A 23,541-nucleotide genomic window follows, 5' to 3' on the forward strand; every position below is an offset into this window, starting at 1 on the left:
CCTAAAAGGAGGAAAAAATCTGAGTCGGGCCTCTAAGAATAAGAATATTTCCAGGGCACCTGGGTGGCTCAGTGGGTTAAGCCTCTACCTTGGCTCAGGTCATGATCCCAGAGTTGTGGGATCGAGCCCTACATCAGGCCTTTGTTTGGCAGGGAGCCTGCTTCTCTCTCTCTCTCTCTGCCTGCCTCTCTGCCTACTTGTGATCTGTCTGTCAAATAAATAAATAAAATCTTTAAAAAAAAAATCACTATCAAGTGATGTTGTTAAAAAAAAAAGAATATTTCCTAAAAATTTACTGAGATCAGAATTAGGTAAATGATCTGAGCAAACAATTCATTCAAAACAATTAGAAACTTGCAAACTGCTCCATTATGATGAAAATGGATATCCTTCCTCCCTAACAGAAGGGTTTTTCACAGATGTATTTTGAAAGATTTAATTCTTTGAAAACCCTTTGTTTCACCTTGTTACTTGAGTAAATTTGTAGACAATCTTTTTATTCATTTTTTTCATTATTTGCTATTCATTGTTATTAGTGTATTATAGAAAAGTTCCAAAAGCAATTCATACTAATTATAATTAAAAACAGTGATTAAGCCTTCAACATGTAATAAACGCGCTTATCCCCAAAAACTTTGTATATACACTGAAGACACCAAAGTTGATGTGTGTAACCAGACCTTTACCCTCAGTTCAGCTCTGTACTCGTATATTTAACTTCTCAATTGACATGGCAATTGGATGTTTGATGAGCATCTCATATTTGACAGGACTAAATCTGATCTCTCTCCTCATATCTGTTCCTCCCAAGCCAGTCATTTCAGTCAATGGTATCTCCATCTAGTTGCTCTGGCCAAAGCTCCAGGAGCCCTCCCTTCCATTCAAATATTCATTCCTCTCCCATATACAGGGTCCATGTGTGTTGCAGATGCTGGCTTCCTACCTGGTCCAGTAGTGCACCCTGACTGGCGTAAGCCAATGGGCACATTCCATTTATCAGGCCACAGGCCAATCAGAGTGAGTCTCGGGGATTTTATTTGGGAAAATTGGGAGGGAGATATACCTTTGGTCTCCTACTGAATGTAAAAGAGAAGGTCTCCTATTAGTCCTAACTGTGGTAAATAGCCCTTCTTCAATTGGGAGAGGAGCCGGCCTTGGTCTAAAACCATTAGACACCATAGACAAGAGAGCATGGGAGCAGATAAAAAGTGGCTCTTGAAGAGGTCATGAAGTTGTTGGATCAATAAAACCTGAAGCTTTCCCATGTCTGGGCTTTCTAGTCATGTGAACCAGTATATTCCTTGTTGTTAAGCCAGTTTGAATTAGAGCTTTCAGTTCATGTGGAAGTATCCTGATTAATACAGATCAATGTTCTCAAAACACATCTTCATGTGTTGATCAACTTCATATACTTTGGTGAAACATGGAATGAAAAGCATTTCACATCTCTGTGGTTTTGCCTATGTTGTTCCCTTTCTGGAGCTGCCCTTCAGCCATGTTCTCTTGCTAAATCTCCACCCAACTTTCAAGACCTAGCACAGATTGGTGCTCAGTGATTGGACATGGCCTAATTTTAAATACTTGACTCTAGTGAAGTCATTCATTCTTTCCATTAGTGAGATGGTCATTGAGAAAATATTTATTTGGTCTCCTACTACCTGCCAAGCATTTGTCAGCCACAAACAAGACGTAAACACCTTAAGGAGAGACATGCAGACAAGTAAATAAGCAATTCTGATCCAGAGAAAGAAGTTCTGAGATGGAGGAAGTTCTGGGTGCAGCAGTAATGTGGTGGGGGGCCTCTCATCCAGTCTTAGGGGGTGTGGAAATGGAGGTGAAGAAAGACTTCCTGGAAGAAATGCTGTCTACACACAAATTTAAGAACCAGGAGGAGTTCAACAGGCAAGAAGACAAGAGAAAGAACATCTCGGGGAGTGGAAGAGTTTGTGCAAATGTCTAGCTACATTTGAGATCAGGGCCCTGTTGGGGGCAGTGCGAGCATATAGATTTCTAGAAGGAATGTGGTAGAGATGGTGCTAGAGTCCTCAGTTCAAAACTGGACAGGAGGACCTCACAAGGCTTACTGAGGGATATGGGCTCTTTCTTGGAGACCATTAGGAGGATCTTTGATTTGTGCTTTAGAAAGACTAAAAAGGCTATAGAGAGGAGAGGAGTTTGAGGGGACTCTGCTGGGAGCAGGGAGACTGGTCAGGAAGCATTGGATCTGCCCCATCCTTGCTCCTTATGTGTCATCTTTCCTGAGATGTCTGATTAGGAGCAGACACAGAATGTAAAGATGATGGGAAAGTGGCCAAGTTTGATACTTGCCACGTGTACACCCTGGGATGTGGGTCATCTTGGATCCGGAAGTCTGTTTTAACTTATCTGGATGACAACAATAATATTAGCAATGGGCATGATGTCAGTGCCAAGGAAACAATTTTCTCAATCTCAAATGCCCACATAATATGTAGCAAACTTCAACCATCATTTGTGGTTCTTCAGACCAACTCCAAATTTTGGATTTTTTTAAAAAGATGTCATTTATTTATTTGACAGCAAGATAGAAATCACAAGGGGGCAGAGCAGCAGGCAGAGGGAGAGGGAGAAACAGGCTCCCTGCTGAGCAAGGAACCCTATGCGGGCCTCAACCCCAGGACCTTAAGGATCATGACATGAGCCGAAGGCAGGTGCTTAACCGACTGTGCCATCCAGGCGCCCCAAATCTCAGATTTTAATTGCATTATCCAAAAGAGCCATGCGAAAAAAGAACATGATAACGAAGAGATGTATTGCTTCACCAATAGATTTTATTAACAGTAAGATACACGATGGTCACATGTCAGTGACTCTTAACACGGGGTAAGAGTGAGCAGAATATCTTCCCTCACAGTTTCTTGACTACAGAAGTTGAACCTGCAGAGAGAAAACAACAGAAAGTCAGCTTTTCCTGGTGGAGCACTGGTGTGTTGAGCGTAACACAGCCTCTCATCTCCCCAGTCTGAGCAAGATCCACTCCCTGTGCCTGAGACCAGACACTGGCCAAGGGAACACAGACCTCTTCTGTATAAAGGACTGCATTTTCCTTTCCAGTGTTCTTCCATAGCTGCACAAGAGCCGAGAGGAAGTGTCATTGGACGTCCCCAAGAACAGGGAGCGTTCATTTGCCATATCCTAAAGCACCCACTAAACACTTGGCTATTGTCAATCAGTACAACCTAGGAAGGGCAGGGTCAGTGGCATGATAAAAAATCAGCCCTAGGGAAATTTCTGAGGTCCTGGTGTTACCTTCACTAGGCATTCTTACTTAATTCAATAACCAAATTGAAATGACTAGCATTACTCACTAAGACTGAACAAAACTTAGTTTGCCTAGGAGCTCATTTTCTTCAATGACATACATAAGCATGTGCAAAGGGCCTGGTACATAAAAGGTACTCAGAAGACGCTCTCTTCTTTTTGTCTTCATTTCCCCCCCTGTGGTCTGATGGCCAGCAGACTCGCAGATAGAAAATTAAAGGTTAAACACTACTAGGGGTAAAGGACATGAGAAAGGAAGGGCACACATGATCTGTATATGAATAAAGGTGAACTGAATTTGTTTTGTGGTCATTAAGAACTTGCTGAAGTCAAATTTCCTGCCTACGAATTATGGTACCGAGCTTTCATTTAATTATCTTTAATGGAGACAAGAAAATAGTACTCTCATCCCGTCACCACCATCAAGAGAGTAAACATATCCATTACCCCAAATTGCTCTTCTGTTCCTTTTTAATCTCTCCTTCTTGACCCTGCCCATTTCCCCTCCCCGCAGGCAGCCAGTGACCTGCTGTCAGACCTAGGACACAAGGCTCAGTTGCTCAATGAAATCCCTCTTTCCACTTCAGGGTCATGAAGCCAGATTCTCCGTTTAACACTTTACTTGCATCAAATGACACATTCGTATCTACAAATCCCTCAAAGTTCTTCCCCGAAAATTCTGCTCTCTTTCCTAAAGAAACAGAAGGTACTAGGAAGCAACGGTGACCATGGCTTAGGAGAACCATTGTCGGAGATTGAGCCTACAGCAGACTTCCAGTGGGAATAGTGTGGGTGACTCGGGACTGCAAAATCTCTGGGGTTTTTATTACTTACACTTTTCCATCGTTTCTTTCCACCATGATCTTGGACGCTCCCACTCTGGGTCGAGTTGGGTTGATCACCCTGTTGTACCAAACAAATTTAACCTTCTGCAAATCTCCAACGTCCACATCAGAGTCAAATTCATTGGAGTGAGTGCTGTCTGGCTCGAGAGTACCCCTTGGGAGTTGAGAAGTTAATGAAAACATACATGAGCATACAAATATAGACATATATATTTCTAAAATGAGCTTACAATGTATCTCTAGTAAGGTGATTGACGGTACATTCGCTCTTCTAAGGTATTAAATGCAGACACATATGCCAACTCAGTGGTAGGTCATTTGCCAACAATAACTCATATTCCTTTAAAGTCATCCTTACTTTAATAAAACTTCAAATGTGTTTTAGTCACAAACCTCCCACAACTTAATGAAAGATGACATCATCATGTCATCTTTTCCCGGTGGTTTTGTGGGCAGAAAAATTATTTACTGATTATAAATCAGATGCCATGCATCAAAGCAAACATCAGTGGTTTTCTCAGGAACTAGCAGAGAAAAAAATTCAGAAACAGAATTCTGTAATGTACTAAGGTATAAGATAAAATGATCTCTTCCTTGGAATGACGTGTGGTGGTACTCTATTCCCATATATAATGAATAAATGCGTATGTTCATAACTGCATTATATGGGCAAAGAATTCCAACATTTAAGAAGTGTAGGATAATATTTTACTCACTTGAAAATTTCATACTGTTTAGAATTTCCTTTATTTCCAAACAAAGAAACTAGCACATGTCCCGTAACCTTCTTCCCAGACAATGTCACAGCCACCTTATACCTCCATCCTGCACAGGGGGAAAATATTTGCAAACTGTCAGTTTGTAGAGAAAATATGCTAAAAACAGGCTTACATGGATGCCATTGCTGCTGAATTTTGGATAATTTATATATAGGATTGATTGTTCTTCCAATCAAATAATCTCCTTTACCAAAATGTTCCAAAGACAGGTGTGAAGCCAAGGCAGGAGCACAGAATCTTTCCAAAGTCCATAGATATCAAGTAGTATATGTAAGTCATAATATTTCTGTTTTCAGTTTCTTAACCTAACAATTTATTTTGAATATTATAAGAACTATATCTTGAAAGAAAGTAGGAAGGGGGCACCAGGGTGGCCCAGTCAGTTAAGCCTCCAGCTCTTGGTTCCAGTTCAGGCCATGATCTCACAGTCTTGAGATCAAGTCCTGTGTCTGTCTCTGAGCTCTGTGTGGAGTCTGCTTGGGGATTCTCTCTCTCTCTCTCTCTGTCCTTCTGCCTTTCCCCAGCTGGCGAACTCTCTCTCTCTCTAAAATAAAATAAATAAAATCCAAAAAGAGAAAAGATAAAAGAAAGCGGGAAGAGGGTAGAGTATGACATTTTCATCAGTTTACTACTTTTTAAAGATTTTATTTATTTATTTGAGAGAGAGAAATAGCACAAGTTGGGGGAGGAACAGGGGGACAAGCAGACTCCCCACTGAGCAGGGGGCTCGATGTGGGTGGGGCTTGATTACAGGACCCCGAGATTATGACCTGAGCCAAAGTCAAGTGCTTACCGGACTGAGCCACCCAGATACCGCTCAATTTACTATTTTCATAGGTCATCACATTTTAGAGTCCTATTTTTTTTTTTTTTTTGGTCTACATGGTCTACATTTATTTTAAAAAATCTATTAATTCAGCTTTACCTTGCCATCAGAATGGTATTAAGTTATGGTAACCATTTTGTGGTACTAGTCCATAGTTAACTAGCAGCTTATGCCAGTTAGAGCTAGCCTGGGCCAGATTGAGGAGGGAATAAAACTTGGCTTATTTTTTGCAGTGCAGCCAACCCCACTAGTCTAAATAGTTTCTTCCTCTGCAACCCAGGAAGGAACATGTCCCACCATCCCTGTACTCGCTAATTCCTATCACCCATGGAGCTTCCCACCCTAAATATCTCTTAAATCTGTCAACTCCCTACCATTCCCACGATCTTTGGTATCTCTCTTCCGGATTACTTTTGTGCTTGTACAGAACCTCAGAATTTTGCTTCTGTGAAATCTCTGACTGAGTTGGAAGAGTCTGGAGCAAAAGTAATCTCCTGAATTTGGCACCAGAATAAAACACGAAGAAATTCCTTTTCCTAACATTGTTTTTTTTTTTTCTTTGTTCTCCCAGATTTTTATTTTTATTTTTTTTAATTTATTTATTTTCAGAAAAACAGTATTCATTATTTTTTCATCACACCTAGTGCTCCATGCAATCTGTGCCCTCTATAATACCCACCACCTGGTACCCCAACCTCCCACCCCCCCGCCACTTCAAACCCTTCAGATTGTTTTTCAGAGTCTATAGTCTCTCATGATTCACCTCCCCTTCCAATTTCCCCCAACTCCCTTCTCCTCTCTAACACCCCTTGTCCTCCATGATATTTGTTATGCTCCACAAATAAGTGAAACCATATGATAATTGACTCTCTCTGCTTGACTTATTTCACTCAGCATAATCTCTTCTAGTCCCGTCCATGTTGCTACAAAAGTTGGGTATTCATCCTTTCTGATGGAGGCATAATACTCCATAGTGTATATGGACCACATCTTTCTTATCCATTCGTCTGTTGAAGGGCATCTTGGTTCTTTCCATAGTTTGGCGACCGTGGCCATTGCTGCTATAAACATTGGGGTACAGATGGCCCTTCTTTTCACTCTATCTGTATCCTTGGGGTAAATACCGAGGAGTGCAATGGCAGGGTCATAGGGAAGTTCTATTTTTAATTTCTTGAGGAATCTCCACACTGTTCTTCAAAGAGGCTGCACCAACTTGCATTCCCACCAACAGTTTAAGAGGGTTCCCCTTTCTCCGCATCCTCTCCAACACATGTTGTTTCCTGTTTTGTTAATTTTGGCCATTCTAACTGGTGTAAGGTACATACAAATGGCTATCAGACACATGAAAAAATGTTCGTCATCACAAGCCCTCAGGGAGATTCCTATCATTGTTCATTCGGGCTCCCAAATTCTGCTCTTTTACCCCAATGAGCCAGAGTTACATTGAACATAAGAGCTTTTGAAAAGTTTTCCATGTTGGAAAGGAGCATTTACCACTTTTGTACTGAAGAACAGTTCCACACATTTCACTGAACATGGTAAAATACATAGCATGTTGAATTTAAGGCACATATAATACTTACGAGCAAAACTCATGGCATCACCAGTGTTTAGATAAAATATCTGGTTCACTCCATTTGTTTTTCCAGGAAATCTGTCAGCATAATGACCCATCTGTGGGCAGCCTCCGCTTGGGCAGGGGAAGCACTTGTTCTAGGGGAAATTAACAAATGATGAATGAGGACACTCTTTCTTTTTAACAGCGTGTCATCTTTTTCCACCTGTTGTTGCAGTTCAAATATTTGAAAGCCAATTCTGTCGCGATGGCAAAAGACAACTTTCACAGTGCTTCAGCAAAGGTAGAAAATGCATTTCATTAGTTACAATGACAAATTTGATTGTTAAATAACACGATACTAACAAAAATACAAAAAAATCATACATAAAAGGGAATTTAAATATATACTTATACATATATTTTAATCTTTTCTCTTTTGCTTCTGTATGTTGCTCAAGACATTTGCCTACAGGTAGTTAGACTTTATTTTAGAAAGATTGCAAAAGAAAGAGCAAAGGGTGATCATCAGCTCCAATATGCAAAATAGTATCCATTAGGAGTCAGGTTTTTCTCACATTTTTCATTTCCCACTTTAGCATATTAAGGTCTGAAGGATTCGGACCTCAGAATTTTCCTAGTGTGAACAGAAAATGCCCCAGTTGGCCCTTAAGTCCTCACTGTGAGGTTGGGGTGTGGAGAATACATATATCACTTAGGAAAAATGTTCTCTTTCTGGGCCAGGAATTATGAGAAGAAGAGAGGAAGAGGGAGAAACAGAGTGGGGAGGGCAAACATCACAATTTCTTCTGTGGAAAGGTAATCCTACTCCACAGTAGAGGCAAGGGGCAGACTCTTAGATCAATGAACCAGATGGGGACTGGGCCAAGTCTCAGGGTCTGCGTCTACCAAAAGTTAAGGAGAGACTGAGCCCGTCAGGAGGAAATGGCCAGAGTTCTATGGGGAAGATGGCCAAGCCAGAAGAGTTGATGTTCCTAAACATTATCTGCAGACACCAGCAGCACATCCATCAATAATGCAGACCCCCAGGTCCTCCCCTCTGCCCTACACACATACTGGCCACCAGCACCATAACCACTGTGCCCAATACCAGCTTGGAGAGAAGATGATGAAAGGGTCCAAAGGCTGAGAAATATGCAAAACTGAGAACTTTTCCTTATAAAAGTGTCTGAGCATCACCTAAAAAGACTGTTTATATTACTGAACTCAGACTAAATTTTAACTGAATAAAACCTAAAGCTTCTTTGTTAATTTTCCCCATTATCTAAAGATTGGGGAACATGATAAAAATAAAGTTAAACCAAAGGAAGGGGATGGTGATCTTCTTTGTGCACAGCTGTACTATGTATCCTCCCAACACACATAGCCAACAGTTGCTGAATGCCAATTATTAGAGTTCAGATTCTGAACTAAGGAATGAACTAAAACATATCTCATTAAATCCTCCCACAAAACCAATGGAGTCTACCATTATTATTTACATTTAGAAATGGAAAAAACTGCCTTAGAGAGAGGTTAAATATTTTGTCCAAATTATTCAGCCAATTAATGGTGAAACCAGCTTTCAGGTCCTTTCTCTTTGACACTAAGTTATACATCTTGATAATTATGACTTCACCTGGTGTGTTATTTAAAATTGTCTTTATTAAATATACATAGGTTGTATATTTTTATAGTGAAAAATTATAGTGAAAGGAAGAACAATAAAAATTAACAGGCAACAGATACATAATTTTCAAGATTACATGTAAGGATCCTAATCCAGATACCTAGCGAATACCAAACAAGATGAAAACTCAAAAGCAAGCAAGCAAACAAACAAAAACTTGACAATTATGAGATTGCACAGAAATATCAACACATAATGATATAGTTTTATAGGGTCAGCATCTAAGACAAGTTTTCCGTATTTATCAGCATCCTGTAGCCATAGCTCAGATGTCCATAGACTAGTACACAAGCCCATTTTTCTAAAGTTCTCCAATGTCTCATCACTATTATGATAAATACATATGTCAACTATATTTCTTTAAAAAATAAAAATATATAGAGGCACCTGGGTGGCTCAGTGGGTTAGACCTCTGCCTTTGGCTCAGGTCATGATCTCAGGGTCCTGAGATCAAGTCCCACATGGGGCTCTCTGCTCAGCAGGAAGCCTGCATTCCCCCTCTCTCTGCCTCTCTACCTACTTGTGATATCTCTCTCTGTCAAATAAACAAACAAATAAATAAATAATATATATATATATAATTAAAAGTATAATGTGGCAATCATATAGTGGCATTCATTGAATGCATGTCACATCACATACGGTGAACTACACTCGTCATGAGAGGCGATGGTCACAAAATTCTTCAGTCTGACGCTCTCCCAACTGAGCTATTCTGGCTGCCCACACAAAATTCTTTAGGTACAAGGCAGCTTCTACTTACTGCAGTGAAAACGCTGTAAGAGGCACAAGGGAATCCAGCAAAGCCATCAGGGTTGAGGATGCTATCAGAGTAATATTTATAGCTTCTTAAGTGATTACAGGCCACAAAGTCACGAGTTCCTTTGAAATCAGACAGTATACATTAATAACAGATTTTATTTTTCCAAGGTAATGTCACAATTAGAGCATGGTGGTTGAATAGAATTTTCTAATTCGTGGGAGCTCATGGTGGTCATGGAACAGAGTCATCCATGAAGTATATTTATGATTTGTGATGCAATTAGAAATTAAATGTCATTTAAGATTTTAATAGAAATGCCATAGCTAAATGAAATAGAAAAATAACTTCAGAACGAAGAAATTCGTCATTTGAAAAAGGAAGAAATTCGTCCATATAGATAGAAGGACAACTTACTAAAGCATTCCCTGAATTAGGAAATTCTGAATTGGAAAGTTGACTACAAATACATTGTCTTTCTACAGTCTCCTCCTGCCCACTTTCCCCAGAGAAAAGCCTATATTTTGGATTAAAAGTCCTTTGTTGTAGAAAATATGAGACCTGTACCAAAATATTGAGCAAGTTTAGTAAAAAGTGAAACACAAATTTTGCCCTATGAAAATCTCTTCATGCACATAATGGTTTTACCTTCCCAGATCCCATCTATGTCAACAATCTGAGAGAGAATGTTTTTCTGACATCCGGGCATGTCTTTTCCTCCATTTGGAAAGAAATCTAGGTGGCCTGCAGTTTGACTCATTCCAAAACCTAAGGAATATTAAAATATGAGAAAGTTGATGTTGATGTATAGACTCAAACACTTTAGAACACTCTACTATACGGACTCGGAAACACTGGCAGATGACTTGAAGGACTCACCCATGTTGGGGATTATAGGGGCACCATCTGTGTGAATTACATCCACAAACTGGGCATCACTGGGGTCTAGTCGGACTAGTTCAGGCGTGCCCTCAAAGCAAGGTTCAGCTGGGTCCAACCCTAAGGTAAATAGAATGTGTCGTGTTAATATCAGTGTACACCCACATTGAGCTTTCTTCATTAATTACCCACTCAAGTGCAAGCATTGGCAGGAGCCATGACTTAGGCCTGGAATGGGATAAGCTAGTTCTTCCTGATCTTATCATTTTCCTACACTTTCTGTGTCTAATTGTCTATTTGCATGATAGTGAATTTTCTTCAAACCATGGGATTTGGTTCTATTTATGGATGCTTAATCCCTGGGACAATCCCAGCTACTAACAGCAGTTACAAGGAAAGAGACAGGTTCTGGGAGACTCCTAAAAGCTGGTCAGGATAAAGGAGTCCCTATTCTACTGCAAAATCTTGTGAGGGCAAGACTTTGGTATTCATGGTCACCAAGACCACAGCTTTACAGAGGGCCTGGCTGAGCAGGCTCTTGTAAACATTTACGGATTATGAGAAAGAATGTTGTCTCCAGCAAACTAATGATAGACATCTAGATGCCCCCATCAATCCAAATGTGACCAATTTATCCAAAATCAAAAAGAGTCAGAAGGTCAGAGACAGAGTGGGATGATGGAAGAGGAAAGTGGGTGCTCCCTAAAGTGGTCCCCTTACAGATCCAGGACAGCAAAGTCTTTCCTATAAGGTTGCAAAGTTGTTTTAGGGCCTGGGTATATACCATGTGATCCCACTGCCAAATGCAACCAGTCTGAGATTTGTGAGATACTATTTTTTATCTAATGAGAGCATGCAGAATTGGTTAGCCCATCCTGATCACCTGTCCCCTGCCACTCTTGGTTTGTGTTCAATGAGGTCTGGGATAATTATCAATTGCTACTGAAGCAGAATGTAAGTAATTATGCATTTTTGAGCTTCTTGGGTTTAATTATCTTTATTATTTATTCTATTATTTATGCTATTTATTCTATTTAGGAAACTTGTCCTTTGTGAATGCCTGACAATAGAAAAATAGACCTCCCGATGTTCTTAATTAAAATTTTAGTCATATTATATATATATGTGTGTGTGTGTGTATATATATATATATATATATATATATATATATATGTTAAATATGGCTCTGTAGGCCAAAGATCAATATCAACAAAAAATCACAAGGCCTCAGAACAGACTGATTGCTGATCGTGTGGCCCAATTCAGAAAACGCCAAATTTCCATCTGTTTGGACCTCCTATAGGCTACACTGAGTCCAACTTTTCAGTATTTACTGTTTTGACCAACCTGTGATTCGCCCAACAGTCCCGTTGGTCCTTCTTCCTGCCTCTCCAGCTGCATGCGAGCCGAGGCTGTGGCCAATGATGTGGACATTGGAAGGTGAGTACCCAAACGCTGACTGTTGGAAAGAAAATTTCTTCAGAATATTTCCTAATACTGCAAACTTCAAGATAGACATAGAAGGGGATCCTTGCAAAACATGAAAACATGCCACCCCTTCAAAGCAACTGCTTTTCGTGACTTTTTGTTTAGTTGTCATGGAAAATGGCAATGGTCTAATGTTTAAGCTGGTGGAATCTGGGCTCTCTTTTGTTGTTTTACTATGTAGAGGAATCCTTGCTGGGTATGAGGAATTGTTACCCAGAAGTGGTAAAGCAAATATATGGGTTAGCAAATAATAAAACAATTACTTAAGGAGATTCCTGTTTAACATTTTTTTAAAGTTTTAGTTACCAAAGCAGATTAGTTTGGTGTCATTGTGCTCTGTTAAAAAAATTAAAAACAGAACCCAAACCAAGGTAGTTTCATCTTGAAGTTAACATTATCACACCTACTTGGTTTAATAAACGGTAAAATGAAAGGAATACTGATGGAATTCAGTAGCAGCAACCTACCCAATTGCTTGAGTAACATCACTTAAAAAAAAAAAACAACTAGTTTTTTTTTAATTTTAAGAGGAATATTGATGAAACCTAAATCTAGATTGATTGATTGATTTTGCATTTTTCTTTCCAACCACAGGGAAAGACAAATCTCAGTAGAGGAATGTCTTTAGTAATTACCATGCCTACAGCAATTTTTTAAAAAATTTTTACAGAGAATCTGGAGAGCAATGTGCATGGACTTTTATACAACCTAGAGGGAGTTACCTGAAGAACTTCAACAAAATAAGCCACTTCTGCCCCCACAATCCGGATGTTCTGGGACGCCTGCGTGTAACCAGTGCGGGAGCCACTTTTCCAGTCTATACAGATGCAGTTCACACTTTCCACTTTGAACAGGTTCTGATGGAACAGACACAATAAATAGATAAAGAATTCAGGATATTTATGAATCAATAATTAACACATTTGAGAATGAGGGTAAATTTCCTCTATGACTTGTACATCATCAAGCTTATTTTTAACCCACAACAATGAACAAAACTACGGATATGAAATTCCTTTTGAAGTTTAACATTGGCTCCAAATTTAAGGTCTGGCCATAGCAGGAACTGGATTCTGGGGCTATCTACTGTAACAGATGCATAGACATTTGTTGCAGGGAGAAATGTTTAAAATGGGGTACAGTGGATTGTCTCATCAGAGCATCATAAATGTCATAAGCCTACATTGTCCTTACTAGAATACATCCCAGGACATTGTCCCTTACTAGAAGGCATCGCAGGAATGTTTTGTTCACTGCTGTATCCTCAGTGCCTCAAATAGTTCCTGGCACATAGTAGGTGTTCAATAAATATTTACTGGATGAATGAATAAATGAAAGGCTATGTTAGGGCTCCCTTAAATAAATATACTGAACATAAATGGGTAAGCTTTTCCATGATGGAAAGAATAATCAAAGTTTTTGGATGAAAATATTTTATTTTATATTACTGATGAATTACTTCACATAAAAGCATAACCCACTAGATATATACTGGAAGCTTTGTTGATGCAGGTCAATGATAGTTTCATGAATATTAGATCTGGGAGGAATTTTGTTTGTTTGGGTATGTGTATGGCTATACATATCCCCACCTTTTCCCCAAGACTTTCAGGAGGATGAAGCAATCTTATAAATCACCTCCAATTCTTTTATTTTATAGATAGAAATCTCCAAAGAGGGAAAATGATTTGCTAATGTCATGGTTGGCTAAGGATAGAGTCAGAACTAGAGTCTAGGACCTTTGACCTTCTAGGGTAATCCATTTTTGGTTTTTTTTTTTTTTTTGGTTTGTTTGTTTGTTTTTACCATAAAGCAACCATGTAGTTGCTTGGCAGAGGGCCTGCGAAGATTGTGTACACATATCTAAGAAATTTTAGATACACTTATCTAAAAAAATTTACATTCCCTTTGAGCTAAGAATCCCTTTGTCTTTTTCCTTCATTGTATAAAAATTGATTTCTACCCTCCCCTTAACAATCATCAGCTGAAATTATTTTAGAAGACAAATTAGGGTTTTGCTGATTATTTTTAAACTTGTGAAGTGAAGCCCGTTTATGTTGTCGGTCTTCAGGATCGGTGGATAGTCTCTAGAGTTGATTCAATCCAGCCTTTGGCTCAAGTCATAGACAGGTCTGAAATTAGAAGTGTTTAGGAGGACCGTTGTGTCTTGTTTTTTGGACCTTGGAAGAAATGACTGCACCTGTGCTCCATGCTGGCCACTAATGCTTGTTGAATAGATGAATCAAGAATAATGTTCCTCAAGCACTGGCAGTTGCTAGGAAAAATATGTTCTATTTGATTTTCTATCTTTTAGTTCTTCATTATCATGGGGCACACGGCCAAAGGCAAATTAAAGAAAATTGGATCACTATGGTTGAAACAACAGAAGCCGAAAATGAAAACCTACACAGTTTTCCCAGTTATTGCTACCATCGGAGATCAAAGAGTAGCAAGTGAAAATCAAAGGAAAACAATTAGTTTGGGCAAAATAAGTTATCTTAGTTCTTCATATAGAAATGAAAACCTACTGAAAAAATTAAAGTTATTGAAAACACAACTAATATTGCATCAGTAGGGCAACATCTGTTGCTAAAGTTTTGAAATATCTCTGTATTAGTTATTAAATAACCACTACCTAGAGCCACCAACTGCTTGCCAACCTTGCTGCCCTGACTGTCCCTGGTACCCTCTACACCCTACCTCCCCTTGTACCTCCCCTTGAACCCTCAGGAGAGTCAGATGAATGCCAAAGTGGTTGGTATTTGTCCTGATTGGTTGCAACCTGTGCCTTCCCCATTGTTAATCATCATTCTGGGAACAACCTTCCCTTAATTGATTATCATGTCTCACCTTGCATAGATTGGACAACCAGTTTTCTTCTCCCTTGTCTATGAATCCATGAATAATAAAGCGGGTTTTTCTATCTGTTTTGAAGTTGGAGTTTGTGATAGTTGATGGATCTGCAGCAAGTTCCTATTTAGGGAAGAAAAGTGTTTAATGTTCAGTTTCTTTTATGTCCAATAGAACCCTTCGTACATGGAGGAAGACAGCAGGTAGGAGAACACCATCAAGACTTGAGATCCTTGTGAATAAGGATTCTCCTATTTCAGGCAGGCTATTTGCAAGCACCAAGTTCCAGACATCATAACATTTTTGCAGTTGTTCTACTCAGAATAAATGTCTGCTATAATATTGATGTAGAGGTTTTGTTTCCAGACAACAGAAGGCTTCGTGTGTGTGTATGTGTGTGTAAAATTTTATACACACATACACACACATATATAATGCTGGGAGATTATATATAATATTGGGAGAGTTTATATATATGTATACATATATTATATATAATATAGTTTATTATAGAGTGTTTATTACATGGTGACATGTGACAGAGTGTTTATTACATGGTGACATAGAGGTTTATTACATGGTGACAGAGTGTTTATTACATGGTGACATAGAGGTAGGATAAAAATGATATCAAGTTCCAGTCAAGACATAGGGTGGTTGAATGGATTAAAAAAAACAAGACCAATCTATAGGTTGTCTACTGGATCATTTTAGATCATTTCAGATCTAAAGACACATGCAGACTAAAAATGAGGGGATGAAAAAAAGGTATTCTAAGTAAATGGAAACAAAAAGAAAGCTGGAGTAGCAATACTTGTATCAGACAAAATAGACTTTAAAACAAAGGCTATAATAAGAAACAAATAAGGAATTTATGTAAAGATAAAGGGATTTATCCAATAAGAAAATACAACACTTGTAAAAATTTCTGCACTCAACATAGAAACACTTAATTATATAAAGCAAATATTAATGGACGCAAAGGGAGAAATTGATAGTAATACAATAATAGCAGGGGGATTTAACACTGTGTTTACATCAATGTATAGATCTCCCAACAGAAAATCAATAAAGAAAAAGTGATTTTAAATGACACCTTAGAACAGATGGACTAACATATATTCACAGAACATTCTATCTCCAAACAACAGAATACACATTCTTCTCAAGTACATGCGGACATTCTCCAGAATAAGTCAAATGCTGGGCCACAAAACAAGCTTCAGTAGATTTAAGAAGATTGAAATCATATCAAACATATTTTATGACAACACTGGTATGAAACTAGAAATCAACTATAAGAAGAAAACTGGAAAAAAATACAAACAGGTGGAGACTAAACTACATGCTATTAAACAACCAATGGGTCAAGGAAGAAATTGAAGATCTAGTTAAATCAATATCTTGAGATAAATAAAAATGTAAATGCAATGTTCAAAAATGTATGGGACACATCAAAAGCCATTCTAAGAGGGGAGTTTATAGTTATACAGGCCCACATCAAGAAATAGGAAAAGGCTCAAATAAATAATCTAACCTCATACCTAAAGGAACTAAAAAAAGAAGAACAAATAAAACCCAAAATTAATAGAAGGAAGGAAATAATAAATATCAGAGTGGAAATAAATGCAATAGAGACTTAAAAAAACTATAGAAAAGATCAATAAAACTTAAGAACTATTTCTCTGAATTGTAAACAAAATTGATGAACCTTTAGCCAGACTCATTAAGGAAAAAAGCAGAGAGGGCCAATAAATAAAATGAGAAGTGAAAAAGAAGTTACAGCTTATACTACAGAAATACAAAGGATTATAGGAGACTACTACTAACTGTGATATGACAACAAGTTGGACAACCTAGAAAAAAATGGACAAAGTCCTAGAAATAGATGATCTTTCAAGACTAAATCAGAAAGAAATATAAAATCTGAACAGACCAATTACTAGTAAGGAGATCGAATCAGTAATTATACTCTCAGCAAACAAAAGTCCAGGACTAGACAGAGTCACAGGTGAATTATACCAAACATTTAAAGAAATCTTAAAACCTATCTTTCTCAAACAATTCCAAAATACTGAAGAGGAAAGAATGTTTCTAAACTCATTCTACAGAGTTAGCATTAATCTAATACCAAAACCAAACACTATAAAACAAACAAACAAACTCAGACCAATATTCCTGATAAACATAGATGTAAACATCTTCAACAAAATAGCAGCAAACTAAATTCAAAAATACATTAAAAGGATCATTTATCATGATCAGGTGGGATTTATTTCAGTGATGCAAGGATGGCTCAATATCTACATATCAACCAATGTGATACAGCACATTAACAAAACAAAGAATAAAAATCATACGATCATCTCAATGGATACAGAAGAAGCATTTGACAAAATTCAACATTCATTTATGATAAAACCTCAATAAATTGGGCATAGAGGATATATAACCCAACTAATAAAAGACATATACGACAAACCCACAGTTAACAGCATACTCAATAGTGAAAGCTGAAGGCTTTTCTTTTTCTAAAATCAGGAAGAAAATAAGGATGCCCACTCTTGCCACTTTTATTCAGCATAGTGTTGTAAATCCTGGCCTCAGCAGCTGGGCAAGAAAAAGAAATAAAATCATCCAAACTGGAAAAGAAGAAGTAAAGCTGTCAGGATTTGCAGATGACAGGATACTATATATTGAAAACCCTAAAGCCTCCACCAAGAAACTATTAGAACTAAAAAATGAATTCAATAAGTCGCAGGATACAAAATCAATATACAGAAATTTGTAGCATTTCTATACATAATAATGAGCTATCAGAAAGAGACATTAAGAGTACAATCTTTCATAATTGCATCAAAAAGAATAAAATACCTAGGAATAAATTTAACCAAAGAAGTGAAAGACCTATCTTCTGGAAACTATGACACTGATGAAAGAAGGTGAAGGCAACACAAATAAATGAAAAGATTACCTTGCTCACTGACTAGAAGAATTAATATTAAAATGTTCATGCTACCCAAAGCAGTTCAATGCCACACAAATTCAAAGCAATCCCTATAAAAACATCAATGACACTTTTCATAGAACTAGAACAATAATCCTAAAATTTATATGGAACCACCAAAGACCCTGAGTAGCCAAAACAATCTTGAAAAAGAAAAACAAAACTCTCAATTTTAAACAATACTACAAAGCTACAGTAATCAAAACAATAAAGCACAGGCACAAATACAGAAACATAGATCAAGGGAACAAAATAGCCCAGAAATAAGCCTGCACTTATATGGTTAACTAGTGTACAACAAGGGAGGCAAGAATATACAGTGGGAAAAAGATAGGATCTTCAATAAATGGTGTTGGACAGACATAAACAAAAGAATGAAACTGGAACCCACTCTTGCACCATATAAAAAAATAAACTCAAAACAGAGTAAAGACAAAATGTAAGACCTGAAACCATAGAATTCCTAGAAGAAAACATAGGCTGTAATTTCTTTGACATTGGCCTTAGCAATATTTTTTGCTTAGCAATATTTTTAGACAAGAACAACAAAAGAAAAGGTCAACAAATGGGACTACATAAAACGAAAAAGCCTTTGTACAGCAAAAGAAACCATCAACAAAAATGAAAGACAATCTACTGAATGGCAGAAGATATTTGCCAATGGTATATTTATTAAGGGGTTAACACCCAAGTTATATAAAGAACACATACAGCTCAATATCAGAAAAAAATTTGTCGGATATAATAATAGGTGGAGAATCTAGATAGATGTTTTTCCAAAAAAGATATACAGATGCCAAAAGGCACATGAAAAGACACTCAACATCACTCATCACCAGGGAAATACAAATCAAAACCATAGTAAGCTATCACATCACACCCGTCATAATGGCTATTATTAAAAAGACAAGAATTAACAAGTGTTGGTGAGCATGTGGAAAAGGGGAACCCTCATGCACTGTTGGTGGGAATGTAAATTGGTGCAGTTACCAATAATAAATGGAATGGATGTTCCTCAAAAAATTAAAAATAGAACTACCATATGATCCAGCAATTCTACTTCTAGGTTTTTATCTGAAAAAAATGAAAACACTAATTTGAATAGAAATTTGCACCCCTATGTTCACTGCAGTATTATTTACAATAACCAAGATAAGCAGGCAACCTAAATGTTCACTGATAGATGAATGAATAAAGAAGATATATAATATATATTATTACATATAACATATAATATTATATATATCTATATAAAGATACATAGCAATATTACTCAACCGTAAGAAGAATGAAATCTTGCCATTCATGACAACGTGGATGGACTTAGAGAGTATTATGCTAAATGAAATAAGTTAGATAGGACAAATACCATATGGTTTTACTTATATATGAATCTAAAAAACCAAAACAAATGAATAAGCAAAACAAAACAGGACTCATAGATACAGAGAGTAAATTGAAATGGTAGCCAGCAGGGATGGAGGTGGGGGGGATGGATGAACTAGATAAAGGGAATTAAGAGGTACAACCTTTCAGTTGTAAAATAAATAAGACAAGAGGATGTAATGTACAGCATGGAGAATATAGCCAAAAATATTGTAACAACTTTGTATGGTGACATGGTAACTAGACTTATTATGATGATCATTTCATAATGGTTTTATATAACGAATCACTACGTTGTACACCTAAAACTAATGCCATATTGCATATCAATCATTCTTTAATAGAAAATAAAGTGGGGGCGCCTGGGTGGCTTAGTGGGTTAAAGCCTCTGCCTTCGGCTCAGGTCATGATCTCAGGGTCCTGGGATGGAGCCCCGCATTGGGCTGTCTGCTCAGCAGGGAGCCTGCTTCCTCCTCTCTCTCTGCCTGCCTCTCTGCCTACTTGTGGTCTGCCAAATAAATAAATAAAATCTTAAAGAAAAAGAAAATAAAGTGAATCTATTTTTTTTTTAAAGATTTTATTTATTTATTTGACAGACAGAGATCACAAGTAGGCAGAGAGGCAGGCAGAGAGAGAGGGGGAAGCAGGCTCCCTGCTGAGCAGAGAGCCCGTTGTGGGGCTCGATCCCAGGACCCTGGGATCATGACCTGAGCCTAAGGCAGAGGCTTTAACCCACTGAGCCACCCAGGCGCCCCAATAAAGTGAATCTAAATTAAAACAAAGAGAATAATTAAGTTAATCCATTAATCAAGTTAATGGACCTTTTATACAGTTACGTAAAATAATACTTAACCTCACTGCCCCAAAAGTCTACAAAGATGCAAATTCCACTAATTTGTTTCTTTGGAAAACTTAAAAATTTAGTATTCTTATTACATAAAATGGATAGGACGTAGTTCTGAAAACAGTGAGTTCTCTTACTTGAAAGTTATTCGGGTTCTCATTAGTATACAGGAGGAAGCGAGTATTGACATCTTTTGGAGCCCAAGGCAGTATTTTGAGGGGTCTTTCCACAATTCCTGCCCATGGGGCGTCATCACTAAAGCAGCCAAGTCTTGGGAAGCAGACTTCTTTTCCTGTAATCACCCAAAAGCATTTCAAGGATGTTAGTTTAATCAGAATTCTCTTTTTTTAATGGTCTCTCTGCCAAAATATGAGTTAAATTACATTTTGTGGGCTCTTTGCTTCCTCTGCATTCCCAGACATCTTCCTATCAATGTACTCACAAAATAACTTCAGCATCCCAGCTAAAGATAGGCTTCTGTCCCTCATTTCTACAATGTACAACTACCCGACCCTCCTCGTGTCTCTGTCCAGTCCCGTGCTGGGACCCAGTTTTGCTTCTCAATGCAATGAGAAGCCACCAGTGCCCAAGAAAAGAGCAACCTTGTGTCTCCAATCCTTTATAGAGAGGGGTGAGGTTTTCAGTTATTTACAGCCATCTTCTGGTGTTGTGCTTTGGGTAGAAAGCTTAAGTCTCATGCAAATGCCAAAACTTTATATCTCTACCTCGCTGAGAATTTAGGTCTCTGACCTATGTTTGAGGAGCATTCTGGATTCCCATGATGAAGAAGCAGTTCATGAAAAATCAAACAGAAAGTCTATGGTTTGACACAACTGTGCTTGGATGTTAACTCATAAAAGAACAACACAAAGGAAGGGATATCTAGGAGGATAAAGTCTCAATTAATAGTAGGCATAGGAGCAGTAGCTGTTGTGGGGGTGACATTCTCAAAATGTCACTACATGCCAGGGGCCAGGTAAGACAATTTACAGGACTTATGTAAGTCTCACAATTATCCTGTGTTAGCGTTATACGCCCATTTCACAGATGAGGATAGTGAAGCACAGAGAAGGTAAGAATTTTGCTCAGGTTAATACACCTGTGGCCAGTAGAAACGGCTCAACTTCCACCCTTGATTCCAAGCCAGGGTTGCTAGATTAGCAAATGAAAATAAAAGTCACATGTGAGTTTCAGATACACAATGAATACATTTTAGTATAGCTTTGTGTCACATATTCATTGATTATCTGAAATATTTATCTGAAGTTCAAATTTAGCTATCTTAGGTTTTATCTAGCAACCGTACTCAAGAGCTTGTACTCTTAATCATGTATCTTTTTTGTTCTACTCCTTATGCCATAGTGGCTTGAGTTCAGGCATCACAAATTTTCTGGAAGGTGTGAAGCAGGAAATCACTTACAGCACTAAATAAATATCTTTTCTTACCTACTACTGCTCCCAGCAGCAGTGATAGCGTCCAGATTAGCAGCATCTAAATAAAGTAAAAAATATGATTGAGTGTGGCTAAATAAGTTTTTAAAACATTAGCATAATTCAAGTTCAGTTAGCGCTCTGGAGGAAAATTGGTAAATTCTAGTAAATGAGGTTTGGGAAGCACGTTCCTGACTCACCGTGGCAGTTCCGTCAGGTTCCACACACAACCAGATAGCGCCTTGCGGGTTCTTTTATAAGCAAACCTTATCTGTTTGAGAAGTTCCATGGAAAAGTGGCATGAAAACGGAGGACGTTCCAAGTGTGCATTTATAATTTTAATCATAAATAAACCAAGATTGATAGAGTAGGTCAAGTTTCCTTGTGGGAAGTTGGGAAAAGGGTTCATACAGACTGTTCTCTTCCAATGAGCTTACATAATGCTCAGAATCACCATAATTTCATTGTAGTGATAATTTCATTCTAGTCTGCGCTCCCCCCACCACCTTTTTTTTAAATTTTACGTTTACAATTATCTGTGCTGCTGTATGGATCTGTGTGAAACTAAATTGTTTTCACAGATTTGATAACAACCGTCTTGAAAACAAATACTAAAAGCTTACCAGCTTCAGCAGTTTTCACATAACCTTGCCTTACCCTCAAAAGCATGAAATTAGAAGCCATTCTTCAAGAGGGCTCATTCCTTTTAGGAAAGTTGTTGTTATTTTAGTTTGATAGCCTACAGAACTAGCTTATTTCTTGATAATAACATGGAGAAAAGAATAAATGAACTGACAAAAGGAGTTGGGGGTCCTTCCAAGAGCAAAGAGGTGGAAATGGTGACCTCACCATCAAATAAGATTAAGAATAGGAGAGAAAAATAAAATTCAACTTGGAAAAAAATGGTCTGGGGAAAATACTCTGAACTCTGATTTCAGAGTATTTGATAGAGGAGAACTGAAATGTTTTCAGTTGGTGATAGATTGCTGAAAATAAATTTTTAAACTACTGTCATGGGATACCATAATTTTAAGAGATTGGAGACATTCAGCTTGATACTGTCATAGATGTAAGTTGAATCCTATGAAATTGCCATATTTTCAGGTCAAAAATGGTCAAGGAATAATTCAGTTCCCTGACAAAGTTTATAGGTACAGGAAAAAAACCAATGAAATTATTTGTGTATAAGGAGAAAGTTCAAGAAAGTTGGGCAAGGCAGAAGAACAGAAAAATCAGAACAGAAGACACCAGGAGGGGATTCCACGGATGGGAGTCAAGCCAATCCCCATGGAGTCCTTCTTATCTTAGCATTTTTTATCTCTTCCTTAGGGACTCTTGTCTAACCCTGATTAAGCTGGTTTCCCTCTCTCCTCGGAATACACCTCTCTTTTGAACACCCATCATGATCAGTTGTGGGCCAAAAACTTTGAGAAGAATGGAATTCTCTGGGCCTTGTTGTCCCTCCTTAGCGTGGAGCCCACCTGATACATCGCAGGCCCTTATACTTGATCTTAGCCGAAAGGCCGAGAGGCGATCATAGCAGGCCCTTAACACATGTCTGTGGGATGAGTGAACAAGTGAGGAAACGGATACAAAAAGCAATTTAGTTTGCATAATTTCTCCAAAACAATTATCTACACAGTCTCTTAGTAAATTATAATTTTCTTCTTTTTTCAAGATTTTACTTATTTGACAGACCCAGAGAGAGAGAGAGTGCACAAGCAGGGGGAGTGGCAGACAGAGGGAGAAGGAGAAGCAAGACTCCCTGCTGAGCAGGAGCCTGACATGGGGCTCGATCCCAGGACCTCAGGATCCCAACCTAAGCCAAAGGCAGACACTCAATGACTGAACCACCCATGCACCCCTATAATTTTCTGAACCTCTTTTAACTCAGAACAAGC

General features: G+C 38.1%; 1 protein-coding gene across 1 annotated transcript; it reads right to left on the reverse strand.

Annotated features, from left to right (window-relative positions):
- Positions 1–2,790: 2,790 nt before the first annotated feature.
- On the reverse strand, positions 2,791–21,931 carry LOC101674216 (pancreatic lipase). Its single transcript, XM_004751861.2, has 13 exons — positions 21,841–21,931; positions 21,656–21,701; positions 20,347–20,501; positions 14,973–15,095; positions 12,845–12,979; positions 11,982–12,093; positions 10,635–10,754; positions 10,404–10,523; positions 9,759–9,877; positions 7,334–7,463; positions 4,862–4,970; positions 4,135–4,299; positions 2,791–2,916 (listed from the first exon to the last, which is right to left on the reverse strand). The coding sequence occupies exons 2-13, from the start codon at positions 21,699–21,701 to the stop codon at positions 2,853–2,855; spliced, it is 1,398 nt and encodes a 465-aa protein (XP_004751918.1). The 5' UTR covers positions 21,841–21,931; the 3' UTR covers positions 2,791–2,852.
- Positions 21,932–23,541: the final 1,610 nt, after the last annotated feature.

Source organism: Mustela putorius, unplaced genomic scaffold (assembly GCF_011764305.1).
Source record: "Mustela putorius furo isolate JIRA1106 unplaced genomic scaffold, ASM1176430v1.1 tig00003909_pilon_pilon_pilon, whole genome shotgun sequence".
Lineage (NCBI taxonomy): Eukaryota > Metazoa > Chordata > Mammalia > Carnivora > Mustelidae > Mustela > Mustela putorius.

Bases quoted from the DNA above. Each gene is read 5' to 3' on its own strand.
- LOC101674216 (XM_004751861.2), bottom strand. From the start codon at position 21,701: ATGCTGCTAATCTGGACGCTATCACTGCTGCTGGGAGCAGTAGTAG. The intron at 15,096-20,346 runs GTAAGAGAACTC...TTCCCTAAATAG, and splicing joins AGAACCCGAATAACTTTCAA to GAACTTGCTGCAGATCCATC. The intron at 12,980-14,972 runs GTGAGACATGAT...CTGTTCCATCAG, and splicing joins GGTTGTCCAATCTATGCAAG to AACCTGTTCAAAGTGGAAAG.